The 23,579-nt window shown below is 40.2% G+C and overlaps 1 protein-coding gene across 8 annotated transcripts in view; it reads right to left on the bottom strand.

Annotated features, from left to right (window-relative positions):
* The window catches only part of LPP (LIM domain containing preferred translocation partner in lipoma), a 656,883-nt gene that overhangs the window by 13,886 nt on the left and 619,418 nt on the right, over nucleotides 1–23,579 (bottom strand). For all 8 annotated transcript variants that reach the window (XM_033123201.1, XM_033123175.1, XM_033123185.1 and 5 more), the window contains 2 exons: nucleotides 8,589–8,767; nucleotides 2,734–2,854 (listed from right to left, as the gene is read on the bottom strand). In XM_033123201.1, the coding sequence (XP_032979092.1) occupies nucleotides 2,734–2,854; nucleotides 8,589–8,767 (300 nt within the window). The remainder of the gene's footprint in view (nucleotides 1–2,733; nucleotides 2,855–8,588; nucleotides 8,768–23,579) is intronic.

The following is a 23,579-nucleotide window of genomic DNA, read 5'->3' on the forward strand; positions in this document are numbered from 1 at the left end:
GAATTAGATACTGAAGACATATATGAGAAGAGGGTAGAATGACCCCCCTAAGGTCACTTAATAGGAAATACAGCTACAGGAAAAGAACCCAAGGGTCTAGGCTCTCAAATCGTGGTTTTGCTCCCGTAACCCAAACAATAATAGCAAGGACAAGAGAAAATAAAACAAGACTAGATCCCTAACCATTAATTCATCGTTACCCTTTATCATCAGTTTAAGGATCTCTCAAAATGAATATACAGGTACAGGGATGACATTTCTTGGCCCTGTCTAGGCAAGAGCAAAGCTGTAGAGTGATTCCGGCTAGGAAGGAAGGGCCAGCAATGGGCTCTGCATTGTTGTAGTAAGAAAATACTACAGTTTCTTACTCCAGTTGTAGTAAGAAAATACAACCCTAAGGTTTGTGGGGAGCAATGATTTGTTGTGCTTTCTAAAGGAGATATCGTGGTGTAGAGGAATGAGTGCTGGACCGGGAGACAGACCCCTGGGCACCACAGACACTGCCTGCGTGTCTGCAGGTAAGGCTGATTGCCACTATGAAAACAATTGCTGCATTTCCTACCAAGTTGTTGGAAGGATCAAAGAGGATAATGGATGTAACATATTTTTTTAAAAAAATGCAGAAAGCTGCATAACTGTAAAGAATTATATTATTGTTGGTAGCACATCTGAGGGTCCATTCTGGAAAGTGTTATATAGCAGTTAAATGTTGGCCCTTACTTTTGGAGAAAACGGAAGTTTCTTTAGGAAAAAAAAAATGTACTTCATCTAGTGGTGTGTGCCCTTGATAACTTTAGTGGAAACTCTTTTAAAAGGCCATGATTGCGGCATGTCTCACCTCTGTTGTCTAGCATGACAGCTAGGAGGTCACTGGGGCTCACGTCTGCATTGCACAAATAATGAAATTTAAGTTCAGAAAGGGTGTTGCTCAGAATACAATGACAGCAGCAACAGCTGCACTAGTGGGCTCCCCAGGAAGGTCAGCTTTACCAAAATGAACAAGCAGGTATTTTGCAGCTCTGGAAGTATTCAAGAAAGTGAGTAATGGAACTCAATAAAGTGTTTTCATCATAATGGAAAGAAAGAAGGACATTTCATAAATGACATAGTTTTAAGCTTTTAATGAGCTACTATCTATTGTCACCTGGGTACCCTAAGAGCCTGGAGTTAACCACAATGTTGGAGCCATCGATGCCTTGAATCTCCCGGCCCAAAGGAGCCCTACGGGGTGTCCAGGGCAACTTCTTCGTTTTAGAGAGGGGAAGCAAAGAGCAGAGAGGGGATTGATTCATCCAGTGTGAGGGGGCCTCCATGGCAGGACTAGAACAATGGTCTGCTCGCTTCGGATTCACTGTTCTTCCCATTCTACAGTGTTTTTTCTAAAGAAACGCTCAGCATTTGAAAGCAAATTGAATTTGTACAGCTATCATTTAATCTGGGAGGAGAAAAGGTACATTTCATGCAACTCTTAGCATAAAAAACAAAACCATTAAATGTCAAAACCTCTTGGTATGTGCGTGAGGATTGGGAAGCCTCTTTGCTTTGTACCTCAGTTTCTCCATCTGTAAAATGCTCTCTAAGTATCTGTTAGCTCTTACACACTTATGACTCACGTCAGTTTTAAAGGTGATGGGTGGACATTGTTGTTCCTTTTCAATTGTAAAACCTTATGTGAAAGCTGGTCATTTTATCTTTTCTCATGTTAAGGCAACTTGAACTCTAGGAAACAACAAAGCACACTGCATGAAACAGGTGGTCTTTGAAGGCAGTGAGTGAAATGAATGCAGTCCCAGGGTGCCAGCCTGGGTCTTGGGTAGATCTTAGTGGGAATAGATGAGCCAAGCTCATGAAGATGTGGTAATGAGGAAATACATATTATCCCTCAGGTAGAAGAGAGAGCTGAAAACCGCTGTACTCAGGAGAGCTAGTAGAACACAAGAAAACGGCTTCAAAAGAGGGGGTCTGAGTAACTTAGAGAACCAGGACAAGACAAGATTTTAAAATCATTTTCTGAACGTAGTGCCCTCTTGAGACAGATTATAGGGGAAAGACATACTACCCTTTGCTGTATAAATGACTACATGTTCATTGGGCAAGAAGCCTTCTTTGTCACTCCCATCCTGGATTGCAGCTCTTGTATATATTCCCACGGCACCCTGTGCACAGCTCTCCTATAGCTCTTAGCAGTCACCTGACCTCTTGTGCGACGTGCTCAGTCAGTGCTTGCTAACTTAATGAATCTCCGTGACTTTGAACATAAAGTTTCAACACATGAGCGGAAAAAATTCTTATCCTTCTCAGGGTAACAGTGGCATCTTTGCCCCGTAGGCGTGTCAGAAACAAAGATAGAGATTCCGTATAACAACAACAACAACAACGATAATATTAATTATCCCAACAACAGTAATACCTTTTCCCACTAACTTTGCACTTTATGATTTGCAATGTCCTGTAATATACAAGTTTGCATTTTAGTTGCACAGCCATATTTGGGGAAGTTAAGAATGAGTCCTTTTTACAGGTGTGGAAATCGAGACTGAGAGAGGTAGAGTGACTTACCCAACATGAGTAGCATTAAATGTGCATATGAAATCTAAAACCCAAGTCCTGTGAACACAGGCACTAGTGGCTGTCCCAGACTTAATAATTACTATGCTTAAGAAAACACAACCATGGGCTCTAAAGGGCCTCTCAACGCCTGCCATACAGGGTATGGGACTGCTGACCACAGACCTCACACCGGTAGCAATGAACATGGAAATCGCGATCCAGAGCCACGATCCGGACAGTCTCTTCCTGGCCTGGGGCTGGCATGATAGGCTCCTTGCACACCGAACATCGGGGGGCAAATTTCCTGAAAATGGAGAGATAGTTTGTTAGATACTGAGCACAGACAATGACAAAGAGGTGAGACAGAGATTAAAACGAAAGGTGTAAACCGAGAGGACATCTTGTCTGCCATTCTCGTAACCTTGAGCAAGTCACTTTCCTTCTCAGGGTCTGCTTCCTCAACTCTAAAATAAGAGAGTTAGACTCAGTGACTGTTAAGGTCCTTGTAGATCATAAATTTTGTGATATTGAGTGAGGTGCGGGGGTGAGTGTGTGAATTGCTTATGCATGAGAGCAGTTATGTTGGCCACGTGAGATGTGGCATTGAATTCACCTGTGGATAGATTCAAACACAAACCCTGGGCTTGTGCAGGTCCCTACTTGTTTCGGACTTTTGCATGTATTCCTCGGGCCCTACTCAACTATTCTAAGGTTGATGACTTGGCCTCATCCCCACTTACTAGAGCCTATTTCTTTGATATGCGTCTTGAATTCTAAGAATTAAACCTCAAATGCCTATCTTTCAAAATAGCAGAGGTTAGTGAGTTTAAATACTCTTTACACCAAACTTACTATGGCCACGTCTGCCCTTCTTACATTTTGGTTGTGTTAAACTTGTTTGAAGAAAAAAAAAGTTAAACTGCTATCAAGTTCTTCATTCATTAAAGGATTTCAGCATTTCTGAAGGGTATGTGTATGTGAACACATATACAGACACATCCATACACATACACATATGATTTTGAAATTACCTGTTGGTAAGGAATTGCAATATTTCCTAATCTCTTAATATTCCTTAATATGACCGTAAATACCATAACTTTTTTTTTTCCTCATAACAGATTAATAGGCTTGTCATGCAGGGGACCCTGCTTGCTGCGCCATTTGTCGTGCGAGGCACCCTGTGGGGTCTCCAGTCCTGCTCCCTACATAAGAACGCAGGATATGGCTAGGCCAAAAAGGAACACCCACGGAGCCATAGGTAGGGGGTCATACCACAATAGTCTCACTGGAGGCACTATAGTCTCACTGGAGGCTGGATCCACACGACCTGCAACCTGCTGTCCGCTTCTCTGCCTGCCAACCAACCAACTGACCAACCAATGCAGCCATGGCAGTTATATCGGTGGCTAATTGGCTAACTGGTTACAGCTGATGGTCAATCAGCCACAGCTGATTGACCATCTACTACCCGAGCCAGCACCTTTCCACGTGAGGCCGAGAGCCTGGAAACTGCTCTCTGGGACTCTGTCCCCACAAGGCTGCAAATATAGGGCATGCATCCATCTGTATTTGTAGAGATTAGGGGTGGCATTTGTGAAGGTGTGAAATGAGACACGATTTGAAATGGGCACAGGTAAGAACTGAAAATATTTTAAAAAAAGAAAAACAATTTGTGCAACTCAGTTTTTTCATGCTAATGGTTTTAAGATTAATGATATTAAAATTTATTTATTTGTAGTGAGACTTAAAAGAAATAATGATAGCAATCTAATACTTTGCAGAGCACTTTATGGTTGTCAAAGCATTTTTACATACATTATACTATATATGTACACATTAATTTTCCTGGCAGCACCCAAAAGGAATCTGTATGGCTGCAATCTAAATAAATATGAATTAAACAGATCAATTGATTGCTATGAAAGAAAAATGAAAAAATCATGTGCAATTGAGTTGTTATAATTGCTATTTTATGCAAGAAATTTATATTCATTGACTAAAAAAAAAAAATTGCTTTGGATTACCTGATTATTTTTGAATCTCGGTCACCAGTCGTGAAATAACCAGGATTTTGGAATCAACTGCAAAATTTCCTTTCCCCAAACTCATTGTAACTGTAAATTCTGTGAGGTCAGAAATATGTCTTACCTATCATTGTGTCCATGAGCCTTATCCAATTTCCCGAGTAGGATTACTTACTCCTCTAGGATAAAATATCTTTCATTGCATATGTCTATATTAGTAGAAATTATTTGCATATCTCTGGGGAACACTAAACTGTGATCGTCCAAAAGACAGGATTTGCTCCATCTCTGAGTCCCCAGAAACAACCACTGTGACTGGTGCAGAGAGTAGAAATTCAGGCTACATCTGATGAAATGAAATATTTGCCATATTTCTCTACAAAAAAGTTGTTAGTTGGACCTTTATGTTCAATCTCAAGGTCCTTCCTCTTTGGAAAGGTATAAACTGTATTCTTGCTGAGTAATGATTCCTTCCTACCAATTGCCCTCATTTCCATGATGGAAAAAGAGCAAAGTGAAGAGACAGGAAGTAGTCTCCACAGTCCTCACAGTGTTTCTTGGCCAACATTTCAAGGATTGTTCAAAATCCCAGGTGGTGTATTTCAAGGTTCAGCTCACTGAGCAGATAATAATAATAATAATAATAATAATAATAATAATAATAATAATAAAATGAATTTGATAACACTTTTGATAGCTAAAATAGCTACCATTTATTGAGTGCTTATTATGTGCCAAGCTCTGTTAAGCACTTGACTTTATTTTTCTACTGACAGCAACATTATGGGAACTGCTTTTATTGTTTGTACTTTACAGTCACGGGAGCCAAGGCTCAGGGAGGGATAGTTTAATCATCTGGTGTTCCGGCACATTTCTGGCAATGAACAGATGGATGCAGATGAAACAAAGAAATGGATGCGTGGACTCTGCCTGATAGGAAAGAACAGATCGCAGATTAAAGGCTCAATACCATGAAAAGGTCAGTTAAATAAGCAACCTGCGGTCCGCTTCTTCTGGGCTCACTGTACTGGCTCTGGGAATACAGACATAAAGGAGGACTGCAGAAATCAGACTGGTGAGGGAATTCTACCTATTTCTGCATTTGTTCCATATCCGATCATACTGCAAAAATGATTTAAGCCAGTTCCTGTAAACTTTTATGGTGTGTGTGTGTGGGGGGGGGGGGGTGAGATACAGTCAGCCAGCCAGGGACTGAGTTTGAGCAGTCCTCTGAAATGATATACGGGGGACAGAGTTCCCACCTAATAGGCTGGAGGACTTAAGCCAACCTGGACGGAAGGTGAGTATGTAGGGGATGGCCCATTAATGAGGCCTCCCAAATAGCAGTTCAGAAGCTTGCTACTCAAACTGCTGTCCAAGACCGCCTGGGCCCTTGTCAGAAGTGCAGAAATTCAGGGCCCACCCCGGACCTACTCCATTAGAATCTGCAGTTTAACAAGATCCCCAAGTGACTTGTAAGCACAGTAAAGTTTGGGAAGCGCTGGTTTAAAAAAGACAGGATTATAAGCAGGCGAGATACATCCCTTCGCACAGGCCTCCAGTATCTCACGGGGAAACTTCCACTCCCAGGCTGCTCTGGTTACAGCCAAACCCATCTTCCTTGAATGTAGAGGAGCCTTTCCTGACGCCATGCTCTGGTTTATTGCTTGAGTTGCTCCTTCTGCCAGCAATCTCCTTGTTTCCCACTTAAAACATTCTTGAAATTCTGTTTCCAGAAGTCTGTCCAGAGCCCAGGGCAGAGCAATCTCTTCTGGCTCTGGCTCAAGCCTTTCCTTGTGCCCAGCTCACTGTATTGAGACCTTCCTGCCCGAGATCACACGTATTCTGCACTTTCTCCTCCTCCTGACAAGCTCCTTGCTGACAATGGCTTCCCTCCGTGTATCTGTACAATTTCCACCCACGCAATTTTTCTCTCCTTTTATCGCTGTCCTTTAGCACTTAGCATGGTAATGGGCATACAGAGGGCTCTTTGTAGATGAGGTTGAATTGAATTAAAATACATTTCCTAAAAGCTCACAAAGGGACACCTATTCAGAGTGACCAAGAACAAGGCTCTGTAAACACTGTCTGCAGGAGGTTGTATTCGCCTATCCACACTCTCTTTAGCCTTGCAATGCTTGCCCTGGGCTGGACTTTTAGCTGCTTTGTGTTCTAGTATATTCAGGGCTCAGAAACAGAGTTCTGTAAAATTTTCTTATATTTTCCTTCGGAAAATGGGGAAAATATCAAAAAGCTTCTCCCATATACTTGCTAATCATGCAAACTTAAAAAAAAATGTATTTTAACATGCCACTGAATTAGTGGTGTGGGGAGAGAATTGGGGGCTTGAGATTATTTTCCTTTTTAGTTGTTCAAGTCTGCTTTTCGGGAGCGTTCAGAACCACACACTTACGTCACCAGTCACAAGTTTCTAATTATGCGCCCCACTCCTAGAAATGAAAGATAAATGGCATAGCTATAAACTTACATTTGTTAGAATTGATTTCCTGTTTTAATTGAGGGTGTAATATATCAGTCTTTTCCAGCAACAGAAACATGTGTGCTCTGATTATATCTATCACTCTGTCTTAGATTAGGGTAAGTCTAAGAAAAGAGAGAAGCAGTGATAGAAACATACTCCCCATTGGTATGTTTTCACTTCCCTTAAATAGATGCAGGTTTTCTTTTTTCATGTGTAATTATAAGCTAAAAATATCAATAATGTGATGTACAATTTATGCTGTAACTGGCCTTTTAAAGGGAACGTTCCTTGTCTAATTCAAGTGGAGAATTTCTGTCTCTGGGTTTTTAAAATTCATTCAGCCTCACGTCTTTTGGTGAGGTTTTCACTTTCTTTGCAACTTGCAAAGTGGTCAGGAAATTCATTTTTATACTATGAGTCTTAGGTCCCCAAATTGCTTGTGGAAAGTAGCTCCTGGTTGTTGACAATCAACAGAGCAGTGAAAATTAACCCATCTGGAGTTAATCCATCTGGAGGCCCTAGAATAGATACCCAAACTAGTGAGCCATACAAGCTTCATGTCTTTGAAAGCCTCAGACTGTCCAGAAAGCCATTGCCCAGCAAATACAGTCTAGAAAGCCTCTGTGTCTACAAATCACATCTACAGTTTTCATTCAGTTCCTAAAAATATGTAACAAATTTGACGAACCAATTAACAGACTAACAAGCTGGCCAAATAAAAATAAGCAAAACACTAGCCACACAATTTTCACGAAAACCCCACTATAATAGAGGAAAAAGGGACCTACAAATGAGAGAATCGAGGGAGTGGGAATGTATTTTTCCAGGTCCATGAGTACATGGTCTTGACTTTGGGGCTCTGCTTTCTAATCCTCCTCAAAAGATGGCACAACACTGTATTCATGTATTTCTTAGAAAAGATCGTGAGAGAGAAGACCTGGTTGATGGAAGAGAGGAGGGGAGGGTATGAATGGGCCTCTGAGTGAGAGGTTTACCTTCATCAGAACGACTGACTTGTTCTCTGTGTCCCTCCCTCTATCACCTACTATCTACCGAGTGGCAGGCCACAGAGAGAACCCAGGGCTCTAGAGAGAACCCTCGTTGTTACAGCAGGAGAGCTTTAAGACAGGGTCTGGTCTAATGACCGAACAGAAGAGCTCAGAGAAATTAAGCAATGTGTTCAGTGTCACACATCTTGTTCATGTCTAGGCCAGGGAGGGCTAGCCCAGGGTCCTGCCTCTTTCCTAGACACATACTCTGCGGCTGAGTGAACTTTCTTGCAATTAGAGACGCACAAAGATGCCATGAACAAGCCCCAGGGAAGCGGTGAAGCAGAGGCCAAGCTGGAAAGACCACGTGGACTGCCTGATATCAATTCCTCCATTGGAGGAGGGGTACATAAACTCTTTGTAAAGTCCCACGAAATCCTGAGATTCTGTAGTTCAGAGACAGTATGTGGCACATATGCCATACAGTGAGAAGAGGCTCTAAGGAGCAGCAGGCTGGAGGGGCGGGAGGAGATTGCCTACTTGTGGAAGTCCTCGATGCAGTGGATGAGGCCGCCAGCATCCACGGTGAATGGGATGCCGTCCAGGCTGCGGTGGCACATCACACAGGTAAAGCAGTGAGGGTGATAGGCCTTCCCAGTGGCTCGGAGAATGCGCTCCATGATGGGTTTGGAGCACACGCTGCACTGCTCCAGGGTATTCTGCGGAGGAAAAGAAAAATGCCAATGATAAGCCGGGACTCGAGGCGCTCCATTTACGCAGTAATTTACAGCATGACAAGAAATGTTACAGAACACATTGGCTCATACGCTTATCACAGTCAGCATTCAGAGGAAGGCAGAGTGTATATCTTTAATATAGAGAAAAGGAAACACAATCAGATGAATCAAATGGCTTTCCTAAGGTCACTTAGGCAATACGTGGCAAATGTAGGATTTAAAACGTATCTTCTGACTCCTACATTTGTTCCTCTCCACTATAGCAGGGGTGGTGGCCAATTTTTCTGTAAAGGCCCATGAAATAAATATTTCTGGATTTCTAGCAGCAGCTCAATTTTGCGACTGTACCGTGTTTTCCCGAAAATAAGACCTACCTGGACCATCAGCTCTAATGCGTCTTTTGGAGCAAAAATGAATATAAGACCCGGTATTATATTATATTGTATTGTATTATATTATATTATATTATATTATGTTGTATTGTATTATATTATACCCAGTCTTATAGTAAAATAAGACCAGGTCTTATATTAATTTTTGCTCCAAAAGACGCATTAGAGCTGATGGTCCGGGTAGGTCTTATTTTCGGGGAAACACGGTAGTGAGAAGGAAGCCTTAGACAGTACGTAAGCAAATGGACTGGTTGTGTTTTACTAAAGCTTTATTTACAAAAGCAGGTGGTAGGCTGGATTTGGCTCATGGCTGTAATTTGTTGACCCCTGGACTATACAACCCAGGTTTTCCACTGGAAGAATGCTTCATTATTACTTCTAAAACTTACTTTATCATCAAAGACCTAGTGGGGTCACAAAGGCCCCTAACATTTTAGAGAGTGGTCCGTCTGATGACCTACTCAAAGAGCATGCTAGCTGCAGACCCCAATCAGAGCACAGTGCAATCAGTGAGGCTTTTGATCATTAAAATCCTTGATTTGAACACCATCTCCGAGTTCAGTGTTGTGAACTCTTAATGGAAATGTTGAACTGAGAGGGGTTCCAGTTTTGAGAAGTGAATTAAAGAATTAATTTATCTAGCTTTAAAAATATGCTGAGCTTTCAAAATACACACTCCCTTAAAGGGGACACAATTTATTGAATCAGGACTTGGAAAACTAGATAAAATTAATCCTTTATCAATCCTTCTGCAGAATCCCATGCTCTCTTACCTAACAGTCATGCTTCATATGTAATATGCTATATTCCAACTGAGATGTCTGGACTGACTCACCAAGTTTACAGTCTAGAGTAAACCTAGATGGGGCTCTGATTAGAAAGATGCAGAACTGGAAGGGATGTGAAAATTAAGGAGTAACTGCCCTCTTAGCATGAGAACGTTTAAATTTAGGCCAGAAGTGCCTGTAGCCAGATAGGTAGTGTGCTGATGTCTCAACTATTGCAATGGACTTCCCTTATTTGCATCTCTCTTCTTCTGTAATACTTCCCCATCCCCAAAGTGACTTCCAGTTTCCTTTCCAAACCACAGATGTGATCAAGTAATTTTCCTGTTAGCAAAAACTTATATGGCTCCACAGTGTATAAAGAGCTAGTGCCATAGCTGACATTCCACCTCCCTTGCTAGGCTGATTCTCCTCATGTCTCAAACTGTTCACACTTGCTCAAAACTATGAGAAACTTCCATACTCCTGTAATGGCTAATGCCTGGAATGAGTTGCAATTGGTCATTTTGACCATTCAAGGTAGGGGTCAGAAGGCAACTCTGCAGTGAAGCCTTCCTCGGTGTCCTCATTTGGAATAAACTGCTTCTTTCTCTCCCCTTCCTGATCACGTTATTTGTGCTGTTGGAAGCACTTACAGTATTCACATCATTTGTGTATATGGCTATTGCCTCTACTAGACTGCAGTTTCTTTAAGTGCCAGGACTAAATCTGAAGAATGTGTTTCCCTTTCCTATACTATTCTAGGTATTTTGCCTGGAATAAAAATAAGCCCAGGATGAATGTGTGCCTAAAGAATGAATGAAGGAATATTGTTTACATCCCACCCTGGCAGCATACTGCTGGCCTGACTCTGCTGACTCTGGAATCCAGCCCAAGATGCATTGGCAAATCCATCACCATCGTCTCCTCAGAGCTGCGGTTGCCAGAGGTTCTGAAGTTGCTTAGTACGCTTCTGGTCACAGTCTAAACTCATGGAAACTATTAACCTATTTTTCCCCTATTGTGAAGTGGTGAAATTAAAATAGCAGAAAAACATAATGTGAGAGTCTAGAGATGACGATGGTCTGGACAACGGGAGCCCTGCTACTTTTCTAGCCTGGTGATCTGAGCTACTGTGGCTGGAAACTCTCCTCTCAGTACTTGTGTTTTGTTCCTCTGTGGGTTTTAGATTTTTTTTTTTTTTAAAGGCAGCCCTATAATGGAGTTGAACAAACCAGACAATGCTTGACCAGAAAAATGTTTCTGTTTGCACTGAGGCTTGGCTGTAAGATTCAGCCCATTTACTTAAAACCACCAGCAACATATATAAGGTTGAGTAGGTTTCTAAGGAAATTCTTTACGGTCTATGGAAGCACTGTTTAAAGGACTGGTAACCTGACCATTTCTGCTACAAAGGAAAAACAGTGTGAAATATGCCTAAAGTGAGACTATTCTAAAATGCCCCCAAATCAGAAAATAAAGGCTCTAAGAACACAGCTGACTGGAAGCTTGGACTAGCAATGGTGGAGGAGGAAACACATATTAAGCTTGTCTAGCCAGCTCCCTTTACTGTACTCCTCTCCTTCCAGTCTCTCGTTGGTCCACTAGGACCCTTAGACATATCTTCTCTTAGAGAAAGGATAAAGACTCTTACAATGTCAGAGAGGAAGGCAGTGAGTGTCCTCTAGCCCAGGCCTCTGACTTCACAGACCTGGCATACGGATGCAGTTAGTATCCTGGGTCACGGAGCTCATTAGGGGCAGCGATGGGACTGGTATCACAGTTTCCCAACTCCCGATCATTCAGAGAGAAAGAGGGACAGATGTGATGAATTCATCATGTAGATGTAGAGAAAGAAAGTGGCTAGATAAGGAATATAAATTATCCTTCTGGCTTTGCCAACTTCTACTGTATGACCTTGGGTAAATAATTTCTTCTCTCTAGACCTGAGTTTGCTTGTCTGTAAAACAATGGTTAACTCTAACTCTATAATTTTAGTACTCTGTGATACATCAGTGTTAACAACAATAGGAAAAGGCCAGTTTTTATTACTAGAAACAATCGTAAAATCTATATTTTGGAATTTAAAAGGAAGGTTCATGTGTTAGAAACCAGGACTATATAACCTTTACTATGCCTTCTCACTGGGAATTCCAGAAGTTACTAATGCTGGAATTTCAAACACCATAAATTATTTTTGTGTCTTCTTACAGAAGGTGATTTTAAAGTCAGATGAAAAGATGCAGTTTTCACATAAACATGAGGCTTTTCTAAAGTAGGTTAAAATGAAATAGTAAATATTTCTCAAGAAAATAGAAAAAAAGATAATTAAGAAGTCTTCAAACAAAAATGTGGAAGCAGGACATTTCTACGTATATCTACTCACATCACATCTTACATGAATTGAGTAGGGGTGCTGTGTTTGATAGACAGGGAGGTGGGAGAGAACAAAATCCAGCATAAGAACCTTCAAAATTAGTAGCATGCTTTGTGAGCTGGCTCTGGAACCAACTCTACTGCTTTCGCCATGGACCCCCATCTTCCAGCTGTCACTGAGCTTTCTGCCATATATGTCTTTAACAAGCTGTATTCTTCTGTAAGCCCAGACGACCTCACATTCTTTTTTCCTAGAGAACACCTACTCATTCTTCAAAGTTAAGCTCAAATATTACCTCTTTTGCAAACTTTTCCTAAGTTTTCCTCTGCTATACTCCAAGAAAAATAAGTCACTTCTTTCTCTCCCATAATATTGTATGATGCTTCTCCTATGACACTGAATATAATGTACTCGATTTAATGGTGTATGTTAACGTCCCTGAGCAAACTGAGCCCACACCTCTGCCTCTCCCATGGAGCCGTAGTGATGGGCTGGGTTTCCTGGGAAACAGTTTCTCAGAGATTTGGACACGGGAAGTGATTGAAGAGTATCTTTGACATCAACACCTGCAGGAGAGTGCAGAAAGTTCCCGGGTAAAGGAAGCTGTTGCGCTATGATATGGTTACAACAAAGGCTTCTGATGCTTCTGTGGATGGGTCTGGAGCTGGGAGAGCCCTGCAGAGTTGCTTTTCCTTGAAACTAGGGAATGGGGCCTTGCTCTAGACATCTACCCATCAATGGATACAGGCTGCTCGCAAGAGGGAGGTGTGATCTTGGGTGAAGAGGTTCCCTTTAGTTGAGGGTAATTACCAGAGAGGGACTCAGCTATGAACCATCAGCTGCCACATCACTCCCATCAGCTGGGGGAATGAGAGCCTCCGGCTTACGGGGGATCTGGGCAGTGCATTTCAACACCTGTAACAGTAGCCATCCTTGCCCAGGGCCTGCACAGTCCATGGCACATAGTAGGCAACTGGTTACTAGTTATGAAATACCTTATCGTTCACACTGAATGAAGAATTCAAATTTTATTCATATATATATATAAATTCTAGACATTGTTTGAAGATTTTTTTCAGGATTTTTAGAAAATGTTTTGGGCAACTACTCTAATGAAAGTATAGTTAAAAGGAGAAGATGTGGGTAGCCAGTTGGCTCAGTTGGTTAGAGTGCAGGGCTCATAAAACCAATGTCGCCAGTTCAATTCCCACATGGGCTAGTGAGCTGCACCCTTCACAACTAAAGTGAAAACAACGGCTTGACTTGGAGCTGATGGGTCCTGGAAAAACACACTGTTCCCCAGTATTCCCCCCCGCAAAAAAAATTAAAAAAAAAAAAAAGAGATCTTAGAGTAGCAGAAACAACAACACAAAAACCCAAGAAATTAGCTGCTAATAGGCACAGCTTATAAACTTTTCAGAAATAATGGTAATACAATTTTGATTTTAAAAGTTAAATGGAAATAAAAATGAAATCACAAACAAATCTTGTACACAAAACTCCCCAAAGCAACTGCTTTTAGAGATACAATCTGGTTATATCTTTTCTATCCTTGGATATTGTATAAATAACTTCTCTAATTCACAGGCAGAAAAGCTGGAAGAATCATTTGAATATAAATGAAGCATTTAGGTAGCATAAGCATTAACTACTTGTTAGATTATAAAGAAAATAACATTTCTATAATTTATATATTGCATAGGTATATATGTGTTCAATGTTGAATATTTTATAGCAAGAGATACACATATTTGAAGATTTGGAAGACTATAAAGTGTTGCCATTTAGAAATGTTAAAATTTTCATTTCATAAAATTAAAATGTAATCTTATATTCAGTCTTTGTTTTTTCTTTAAGGTACGAAGGCAATATTGAAACAGGAAAGACTATTGGAAAGATAAAGGTGACATTTCACGTTCTAGATACAGTTTTGGTTTTGTTGGGCTAAGAATACAGAGAGAAAAAAAACGAGAGTTAAGAAAATATTAAACCTTTAAAAATCTTTAGTGATTACTGTAGTCCAGGAATTTTCAACTTCCCTCACTTGTCTCCCTTTCCCGTAATCCTTTGTTCAGGGAAACAATTTATCAAAGAACCACATCGAATGGAGCCAAAAATCACTTCTGGGTGAAGAGTGTGAAAGAACAGAGCCTGCGGGGATCTATACTGTACAGTTTATAAACCGTTATTCTAATTCAACCATCAAATTTAAGAAACAAAGATACAGAGAGGGAAAAAAGCTAGTGACAGATTTAGAGTTAGAATATGGGTCTCCCAATTCTCCACGCAGTGGAGAATTCCTCTCCTGTATCACATTATACCTATTTCATATTTCAGTAGACACACTTCCGTATGCAAACATAAGGCATTCCGACTATCTGCAAGTTACATGCATATAAATAAAGGGAGGAAACATGTCGAGATCTCAAGACAGTTTGTCTACTGTCAATTTCATAAGTTCTCACAGGATATGATAGAAAACTGATTGTTGGATCCCCAGCATCTACAGCAACATCCGGCATAAAATTGATTCTCCACCAATATGGGTTAGATGACGAATTACTAAACTTCAATAAGTACTTTATATAAAATAAAATTATTCTATTTTTTCCATGCAACAATTCTTTAATCCAGAGCCTCTCAACTGACAACCTAAGATGCAGCGTGCCTCAAGTGGGTTCCAGATGTGCCACGTTTGGGAAGGTCACAGGGGACACAGGTTTCCAGAGCCCCTGAATGGTCGCCTTGGGCCAGGAGAAGCCTCATTCACTTACTCCAGTGTGCTGAATGAATGCCATCATTTCCCACAAGAATCATGATGGAAAAAGGGTTGGGAAGCACAACTCAAGTATAGGTGTCGCCAAGAGAATAGCAATGGGAACAGTCAAAAGAGAACAAGGCTATGACCTAGCAAACCTCCACTGAAATGCCAGTGCCATTATTGAAATTCAAACAATTATATCACCTAACTTAAATGGGAATGCAAACTTATTCTTGATTCTAGTAATCAAGAAGGCTTCCCAAATGATGGCTGTACTTTTGGGTTTTCTTTGCAGAAGGAGACATCATTTTACCTTGGTATTCTCCCAACGAGCTTCAGTACACAAAGCTCCCAAAGCTCTGCCTCCCAGGGTGGGGGGTGCATACATTTCTTATTAAAAGTTTTCTTGCACTTTCCAAGAGTCCTTCACCTACTTCTGTATCTTAATCTTAATCTACAAGTATATCTGTATCTGTATCTAACATGTGTTTCAAAACAGACTGAAATAATGCTAATCCTAGTGTCATCCCGTCGCTATGACTTTCATTTTCTAATCAGAATCAAAATTCCTACCCCATAGATGAGAAGTCTAATTGTTCAAAATAGGAAAAAAAATTGAGTCAATTTATTAGATAGCATCAAACCCTTTAAAGGTATTTTCTTTTGATGTCATGACCTCGCACAAAAAAATGATCGTTATTAAACATGCAACTGAAAATTCAGTAAAATAAATTCAACTTTCTTGTTGTTTTTGAGACCACCTCTTTGCATCTGATGCCTATGTTGCCTCCGCTTTCTTATCAATCCCCTTTAAAGAAACTTTTCACAAGCTTCTCTGATGAGCAGAGCTGCCTCCCCACTTAATTTAACATAGCATTGCAGGAAGCCTAAAGAGTGGAACAAAGCCTTCAACATCCTGACAGGTACAGAGTAAGAGAGAAAAGACACCACCCCTGCCCTAGAGGTTCCCAGCGTAGTAGGAAAAGTAGACACTTCTATAAATAGCTGATCAGAGGCAAAAGGACACAATAAATTGCTATTATAGAGGCATGAGTAATGTGTGATGGGAACACAGGGAAGAGAGTAATTACTTATGAATGGTGCGGTGCAGGCAGTGTGGTGGGATGTGATTCTGGGAACTTCTAGGTGGGTTTGAATTAGCTCTTGAAAAAAATGCATTATGATGTTCTTTGGAATTAATATTACGTTATAACGAGAGTCGTCATTACCTAACTCCCAGAAACGTCTATACTGAAACAAAATTCACTTCACAGGAAGAATATTGTAACAAAATCAGCGTATTTATTGGGCAGCATTGGTGAAGGGGAACTCAACGTTGCCAGAGATAAACAGCTATGTGTCAAACTCACAAAATAAAAACACACGTATAGCTATTAACACAGAATTCAGGAAAGTGAAATTCTTACAAGATTTTTTGTTTATATTTGGACTGAATAAACTGAAATTAAAATGAAGAAATATGTCCTACAGCCACAAGAAAACAAGCCAATAAAAAGGACAAATAGATCAGGACAATTAGGTCATTTTATTTAATGTTGCCATAAGCCACAAATCACATTCTTCACAAAGTAAATAATGCCCTGCCGTTTACTCTAAAGTACTTGGATTGGAATTATGATCTGAGCTTTAGTAAATTAAAAACAACAACAAAAAACCCATTAAAGGACATTTAGTTTATTTATACCTCAAGGCCCAGAATGATGCTATTTCACCTTAAAATGTGAAGCCCTTGTGGTATGCTAATTCTTCCAAAACACTTCTCTTGAATGTTTCCTAACCCTTGAGAAATACAATGAGGGTGGGAGGCTGGGACTGGATAAGTGTGTGAAACTTTCATGCCAAGAGCAAAACCACAAGATCACAGCACTCCACTGAGACTACTGTGAAAGGGAAAAAAGGGAATACAATTCCTTTCCTTCTAAGCCAAGTCAGATCATAGATTTTCCTTTACATCTTCAAGGTACAGCCTGTGGGGACTTGTTAAGTCAGGAACCAGAGCAGAGTCTATCATATGTGGTAAGAGAATTAGTGATGGATCCAAGAGACCTGGGTTTGAACGTCCAGGCAATTTTCTTCACTTCTCTGGCCTTTAGTTACCTCTTCTACTAAATAAGATTGAAAATGTCTACATTGCAGTGTTGTGAGGACTAAGATCACATATATGTAAACAAAGACCTAGTGTCTGGCTACATTATAAATATTAGTTTTGGCTAATTCTTCTTATAAATTCTAAGGGGGCTAGAAAATATATTTAATTAACTTGTCATTTTTTTGATCATTTAATTGAATTATTATTTTAAGCACTACATTTCTATTTTTTCTAATTTTTTCATTTGCCATCTATTCTCCTATATTTTACATCTCTACTTTTTTTTCTTTTATTTTTTTAATAGGTTATTTAAGGAATCTTGTTATGATACTCCGGAACAACTGAATAATGTCATAATATAAAACGGGCTAATGAATTCCTAAGAGATTTTCCTCCTGCTTCCCTGGGAATTTGGTGCAAAAGCTGTTCTTACTTCTCTGTGAACATTATTACACCTCAAACCCATCAATTTCTTAGTTCTTCAGAAAAGTAATTTACATTATTTTACACACTCAAAACAAAAACTGACAACTTTCTCTTTTAGAGTCTTTAAAGTTTACTAAGTTTGCACAAACAGGACCTCATTTAATCTCTATAATGTTCTAAATCTATAATGTATAATTTAATCTCTATAGTAGGTAGCATGGTAGAATTCTTATCCCCATTACATGCCACAGGATTATAAACATGATCAGGATTTGAACCTATAGGATCATTCTTCTGTTTCACACTGTCCTCTAGTTAACGAGTTTCTCCTGTCTTTCTATCTAGTACTTACATATGATGGCAATTACACTGAATGCAGTTTTTGATCTTCAGCAAACTGTTGGGCTATAGCCTTTCACAAATGCATAGCTTGCTTGACCTTGAAAGAATTATCAAAAGTGTCTTCTCCAACTCTCTCACCTTATATACTGGGACTTTGCATTCTGGGAAGCTGATAGCCTAATGGTGTAAAGTAATCTAAGCTGAGCTCAGGACCCAGATGCTCTGGTTACTATAGGGTGCTCTTTTCCAAACCCCTCCCTAGATCCTTTTTGGAATATCAAAACTTCTCTTTGGTATTTTTGGCCATTGTTAGCAATAAGGACATGACAACTAATGCTGACGAGTTATTGGCATAATTATTTACATCACCAGTGAAAAAACATTAGTCTGAGTATGTTACATTACTTGGATTTTTGCCACCTTCAAAAGAAGGCTGTCACGAACAGCTAAAGATGGAGGCCCTCTGGCCAGTAACTCAGAAGAGCTACTCCTATTCTCAGCTTCATGGCACAATGTTTTAGGTCCAGACTTCGTAATTCCTGTGACTACAACTTGTACATAGAGGTTATTAATAGACACTCAGACCAGGGCACTGAGGCAGTCACTTTCCTGAATAATGGAATTTCACAGCGTCTTGAACAAAATTCCATAACGTGAGTGTCAATTTTCTCATCTATAGAATGAGATATTAATTATTCTGCCCCGTCTACTTCCCAGAATTGTGAAAATTGAGATAAATGTGCGATGCACTCTGTAAGAATGTGCATAGATTAAAGATACTGTTACAGAGTCATGTTCTCTGGGCAAACTTACTATTCCATGTGCCGAGGGATCCTAATTCAAAGTTTTGAAGTCTCTGACTAATCAGCTGATCCTACTTTCCATTACTCTTGCTATCCAGAGAAGCCGACAAGATGAGATGGCCACATAGGCATCCACAACCTTATGTATATTGAGTTTGGGAAAAATATGGTTTTTTTTCCCTTTTGTTTTGCTGTTTTGTATTCAACAGACATCTTTTCTTGTTATATTTTTCTTTAGTTTACATACCTGGAACCCGGTAAGTGATGGAACAGTTATATATCCTTCATTTGGAATGTGTACAGAGAAGTCTCATGGAGTGTACAGTTGGTTGCAGATATACTTGGCAGAGTCCATTTTCTTGACTTAACTATACTCAAGCCCCAACTAAACCCCTAACGCCGGTGCCTGGGAGGCACCATCTGGACAATGCTCCATCAGGTTTACTTCAATTTAGAGTGGACAGGAGGCTCCAGTGGGAAACACAGCTTACCTTTGGGTCACAATGCCAACCCCAGCACTATTTGAAACTAGAATTGTTGAAATAGATGTTTATGGAGACCTTGCATGGTATAGTGACAGAACAAATGACCTTACGCCAAGGGCGGTGCTCTCATCTTGTGAAGACAAGCAATTGGCAGTGATGCCTGTGAAAAGCTTTTGCTTTTCTGGGCCTAAATTCCTTCGCCTATGCAATAAGAGACTTAAGTTAACAGGTATCTTGGTCTCTTGAAGCTCTGTGATTGATTTTAGGACTGAACAGAAGTTTCAACAGGGCAGGGCTCTTTGTCTTGTTCACTGCTTCACCCCTAGTTCACTCAACAATGTCTGGCATGTGGAGTTCAATAAATAATTTATTAAGGAAATGAATGAGTGACTGGGAATGAATGGTCCAAAGAGTTATCCAATAGCACCTACTCCCATACACATACCCTAAATTTCACCACCATCCTTAGATGGCTTTCTGTCACCACTGTGTTTAAGCAGAGCCCCCTCCCGAGCCAGACTCTATCTCATTACCCTGTTATTTTCTTCACAGTCCTTATCTCTATCTGATATCACCTTATGCTTTCAGTTGCTGACATGTTTATTGCTTATCTCGCCACCAGTCTGTTTGACACACTACTGCATTCCCAGCGTCCCGAGCAGGGTTTAACACATCACAGGCACTTAATAAGGATTTGTTGAATGAAAAAATGTTAATGATATTAAACTACCTAACATCTAAGGTCTCTTCCAACTCTCAGGTTCTTTTATTCTATCTCAGTAAGAGCGTTTGTGTATGTGTATGTATGTATTTTATATATATATAAAATAGTGCTATAAGTTTTGCTAAGGATATAAATGATCTGAAGTTAATCACACAACATAGTAAGTAGGAGAATGCTCTTTTTACTTTAGTATTTGTCTACTATGGGTAACTGACCCATCCAGGGCAAAATCTAAAATCGGGATTTAAGCAATGATGTTTTCAGCTACGTGTATACATAGCAATGACTGCCTGCCTGCACATTTCAGATCACAATTAAGTCCATTGTGAATCATCCATTAGAATCAAGAGCTGCAAGCAGAGACTAGAAATGTCCCCAATACCATTCTGCTCCCATGTCAGTTCCCTTCCGAATTGCCTGAAACTCAGCTCTGCCAAGATGTTTATTTCTACCTGGCTTTATGAATTGCAATTACTTCCTAAATTATAGCAAGCCACAAAAGGGGTCTGAGCCAAACAACTAGGGTCACAGAAGGTCTCTCCTTATACTCCTGGGGATGATAGAAAAGCTTGTTTGAAACAAACTGGATCCTCTTTCAAAATAAAGGGAAAACTTTAAGCCTCTAACTCCTGGGAGTGGCAAAGAGAACAGCCAGAGGGCTATGAGCTAACTTCAATTCTCTAGAGATGAACAGATTTGGCTTCTGTTGAAAACAAACCCTTCTAATTATACTTGTGCCAGGGGAAGACAAAAGACAGCACCAAAGCTTAGAAAGGCCACAAAGAAATGCCAACATCATGGCTGCAACTGTGTAGCTCCTTTCTGAGCACAGCACTGTAAATGTGTATGTCAAACACCTGGCTCTGGAACCCATTCCCGAGAATGACAACTTCTGAAGTCGGAGAAGTGACTTGCTTCCCTTCAACGGGGTCTTGGCCGTAATATTTTCTGACACTTGAAATAAAATAATTGCATGTTTTGGTTCCTCTCACCACCCCCTCCGCGCCAATAGTGGTTTACATTAAGTAGGTATGAAAGGCACAGACAATGGGGTTTTCCATCCTGTAACTGCTGAAAGACAAAGGGGACAGAAAATCCAGATGTTTTCTCTTTACTGCTGCAGGAGGGAAGTTGGACTAACTCTTTCAGTGTCTCTGGAATGCAAATTTTTTGTCACAGTTTAGCAGTCTTTTTTGGATTTCAACAGTGAACTAACACTTTCCTGGATTCCAAGACCTCCAGAGAACCAGATGGAGGAGAGAAATTGGGAAAAAAGAACCCACACTACTTGAAAAAGGTATGAATTTCTCACTCTGCATCTAGCCAAAAGCTCTGAAAATTAGAAGAGTGAAATTACTTTCGGTTTGTTCAAATGCATGCCATCCTAGTGTTGTTTATGGTGGGTTAAAAAAAAAAAAAACTAAAGCGATTTGATGATTTAGAGTCTGTGTTCAGTTTAAGCTAGGAGGCAAACTTTCACAGAGATGATATGTTTACTATCAAAGACAGAAAGAATGTAGATGGAAGAGATTACTCAGGAGGACCATTTTATATGCCTGTACTATAAAACCAGTGACTGCTCCCCGATGCCGAACTATTTAACTTTACACTCAAGCTTCTTCAGGATATTGTCTTATCTCCCCTTTCCAGGCACCTATCCCATCATTCCCCCAACACAGTTTTCATTCCTGTCAACCCAAACTTTTTAACACTTCACACTTGTTCTTGCAGGCCTCGACCTTGAACACTTTTCTAAACAAGTGAGATGGCTTGACTTTTGAGGCCCAGGGCATGTGAATATCACCTCCCTTATTAATCATTTCCCTACTCTTCTATTCTTTCACAGCACTGCTTATACCTTCATTACAGCAGGGACACTGTGCATAGTGTTACCACTTATATGCCATGGGAAATGCTATGACAAAATGCACTTTCCAAAGATGGCGACATCAACACATATCCCATCCCACGTACTCTTCTTTCAGTGTGATCCTGACAGTACACCAGGGAGAGGTTGGGCCTGGGAAGACATCTGTAACTACCTGGCCAATGGAATGTGGCAGAGGTGATGTTAAGTGACTCCTGATGCTACTCATAAAATGTGATATGGTTTTCTTGGGACACACACCTTTGAAGCCCTGAGTTGCCATTTCAGAAGTTGAGTTATCCTGAAGCTGCCATGTGGGAGAGACTACATGCAGAAAGAGGGAGATGCCTAAAGAACGTCGGTTGTTCCAGAACAGCTGTTAAGTATTCCCGGTCCAGGCACCAGACATGTACATGAGAAGCCTATGAGAGACCTCAGACTCAGAAGTCTCATGAGAAACCCCAAGCCAGAATTTCTCAGTTGAGATGCTATCAAATTCCTGACTCACCAAATTGTAAGAGATAATAAATAATGATTATTCTTTATAGCCACTAAGTTTTTGAGTGGTTAGGCATGTGGCCATAGTAATTGAAGCAAAGGCACAGCTTCCATATTTGATTATGAGATCTTCAAAGACAAGAAATTAAAAAAAAAACACAAAATACATTTTTCCAGCACAGAAGAGGATAAGTGAAATATGGAAGAGACTATTTGTTGAATAAATTCTTGAATGAATGAATGAATGAATGAATATTAACATTTTGACATAGCCACATAAAATTAATGGGCTATAACTTCATGAAACTTGTTAGGTTTATTTAGCTAGTGTATTTCAGGCAACAATAATGCACAAACCATATGATTACAAGATAGATCTTCCTCCATATAGGGGATAATGCGGTTTTCAAATTCCACAAGCTGCTGTTTATTCCCAATAATAGCATGAGAATAAATTGCTACAGGAATATATGTATAGAATCCTTTTTCGTCAAAAGTATTCAGTATTAATTCTTAAGATCTCTGCTTGTAAAAAGACAACAGCTTTCTTTTCATGTGGGCATTGATTAAAGAAGCAAATTATCTATTTAATTGTATAAAGAAATTAAGGAGCTAGAATTTTGCACAGAATCATGGAGAAACTTCAGGGTGAGGATAACCTTAAGGACCAAGGACCATCGGGCCCAGTCAGCCAGTTCTCTCTGTAACATCCCCAGTCAATCAGTGCCTGTGAAACCCCTGGAACTGCTTGCCTCACGTCTAGTCATAGTAGACTCACACGGAAGGTGTGCTTTCCACTGGGAGGTCTAATTGTTAGAGCAGTCTTTATTATTTTGATTTAAATACCTCCTACCTCATTGCCCTACTGCCCTCTAAGGATAAGGTTATTGCCTGTTCTGTGTAACAGCCCACAAAATATTTTAATTCCATCTATTATTCTTTATCTTTACCATATTATTCCATTGTTTCTCACTTAGGAAGCACAGTAGCCTCCTAACTGGCCTCTTAGCTTCCATGTTTCTGCTCCAATACACCAACCATATTGATATGCCTACAACATAATAGCATATCAGACTCATTAGACAGCTGTAAAAACTAAAGATTACTGGGTCACCCCAAGACCAATTTAATCATAATCTGTGGGGTTGGTGTTCAGGCATCCATAACTTTAAAAAAGGTCTATGATTATACCAGAGCTTCCCGATTGACTCAAGATTGGCTGGAATTTGAATTTTTATAAAGCGA

Source organism: Rhinolophus ferrumequinum, chromosome 2, assembly GCF_004115265.2.
Source record: "Rhinolophus ferrumequinum isolate MPI-CBG mRhiFer1 chromosome 2, mRhiFer1_v1.p, whole genome shotgun sequence".
NCBI classification, from domain to species: Eukaryota; Metazoa; Chordata; class Mammalia; order Chiroptera; family Rhinolophidae; genus Rhinolophus; species Rhinolophus ferrumequinum.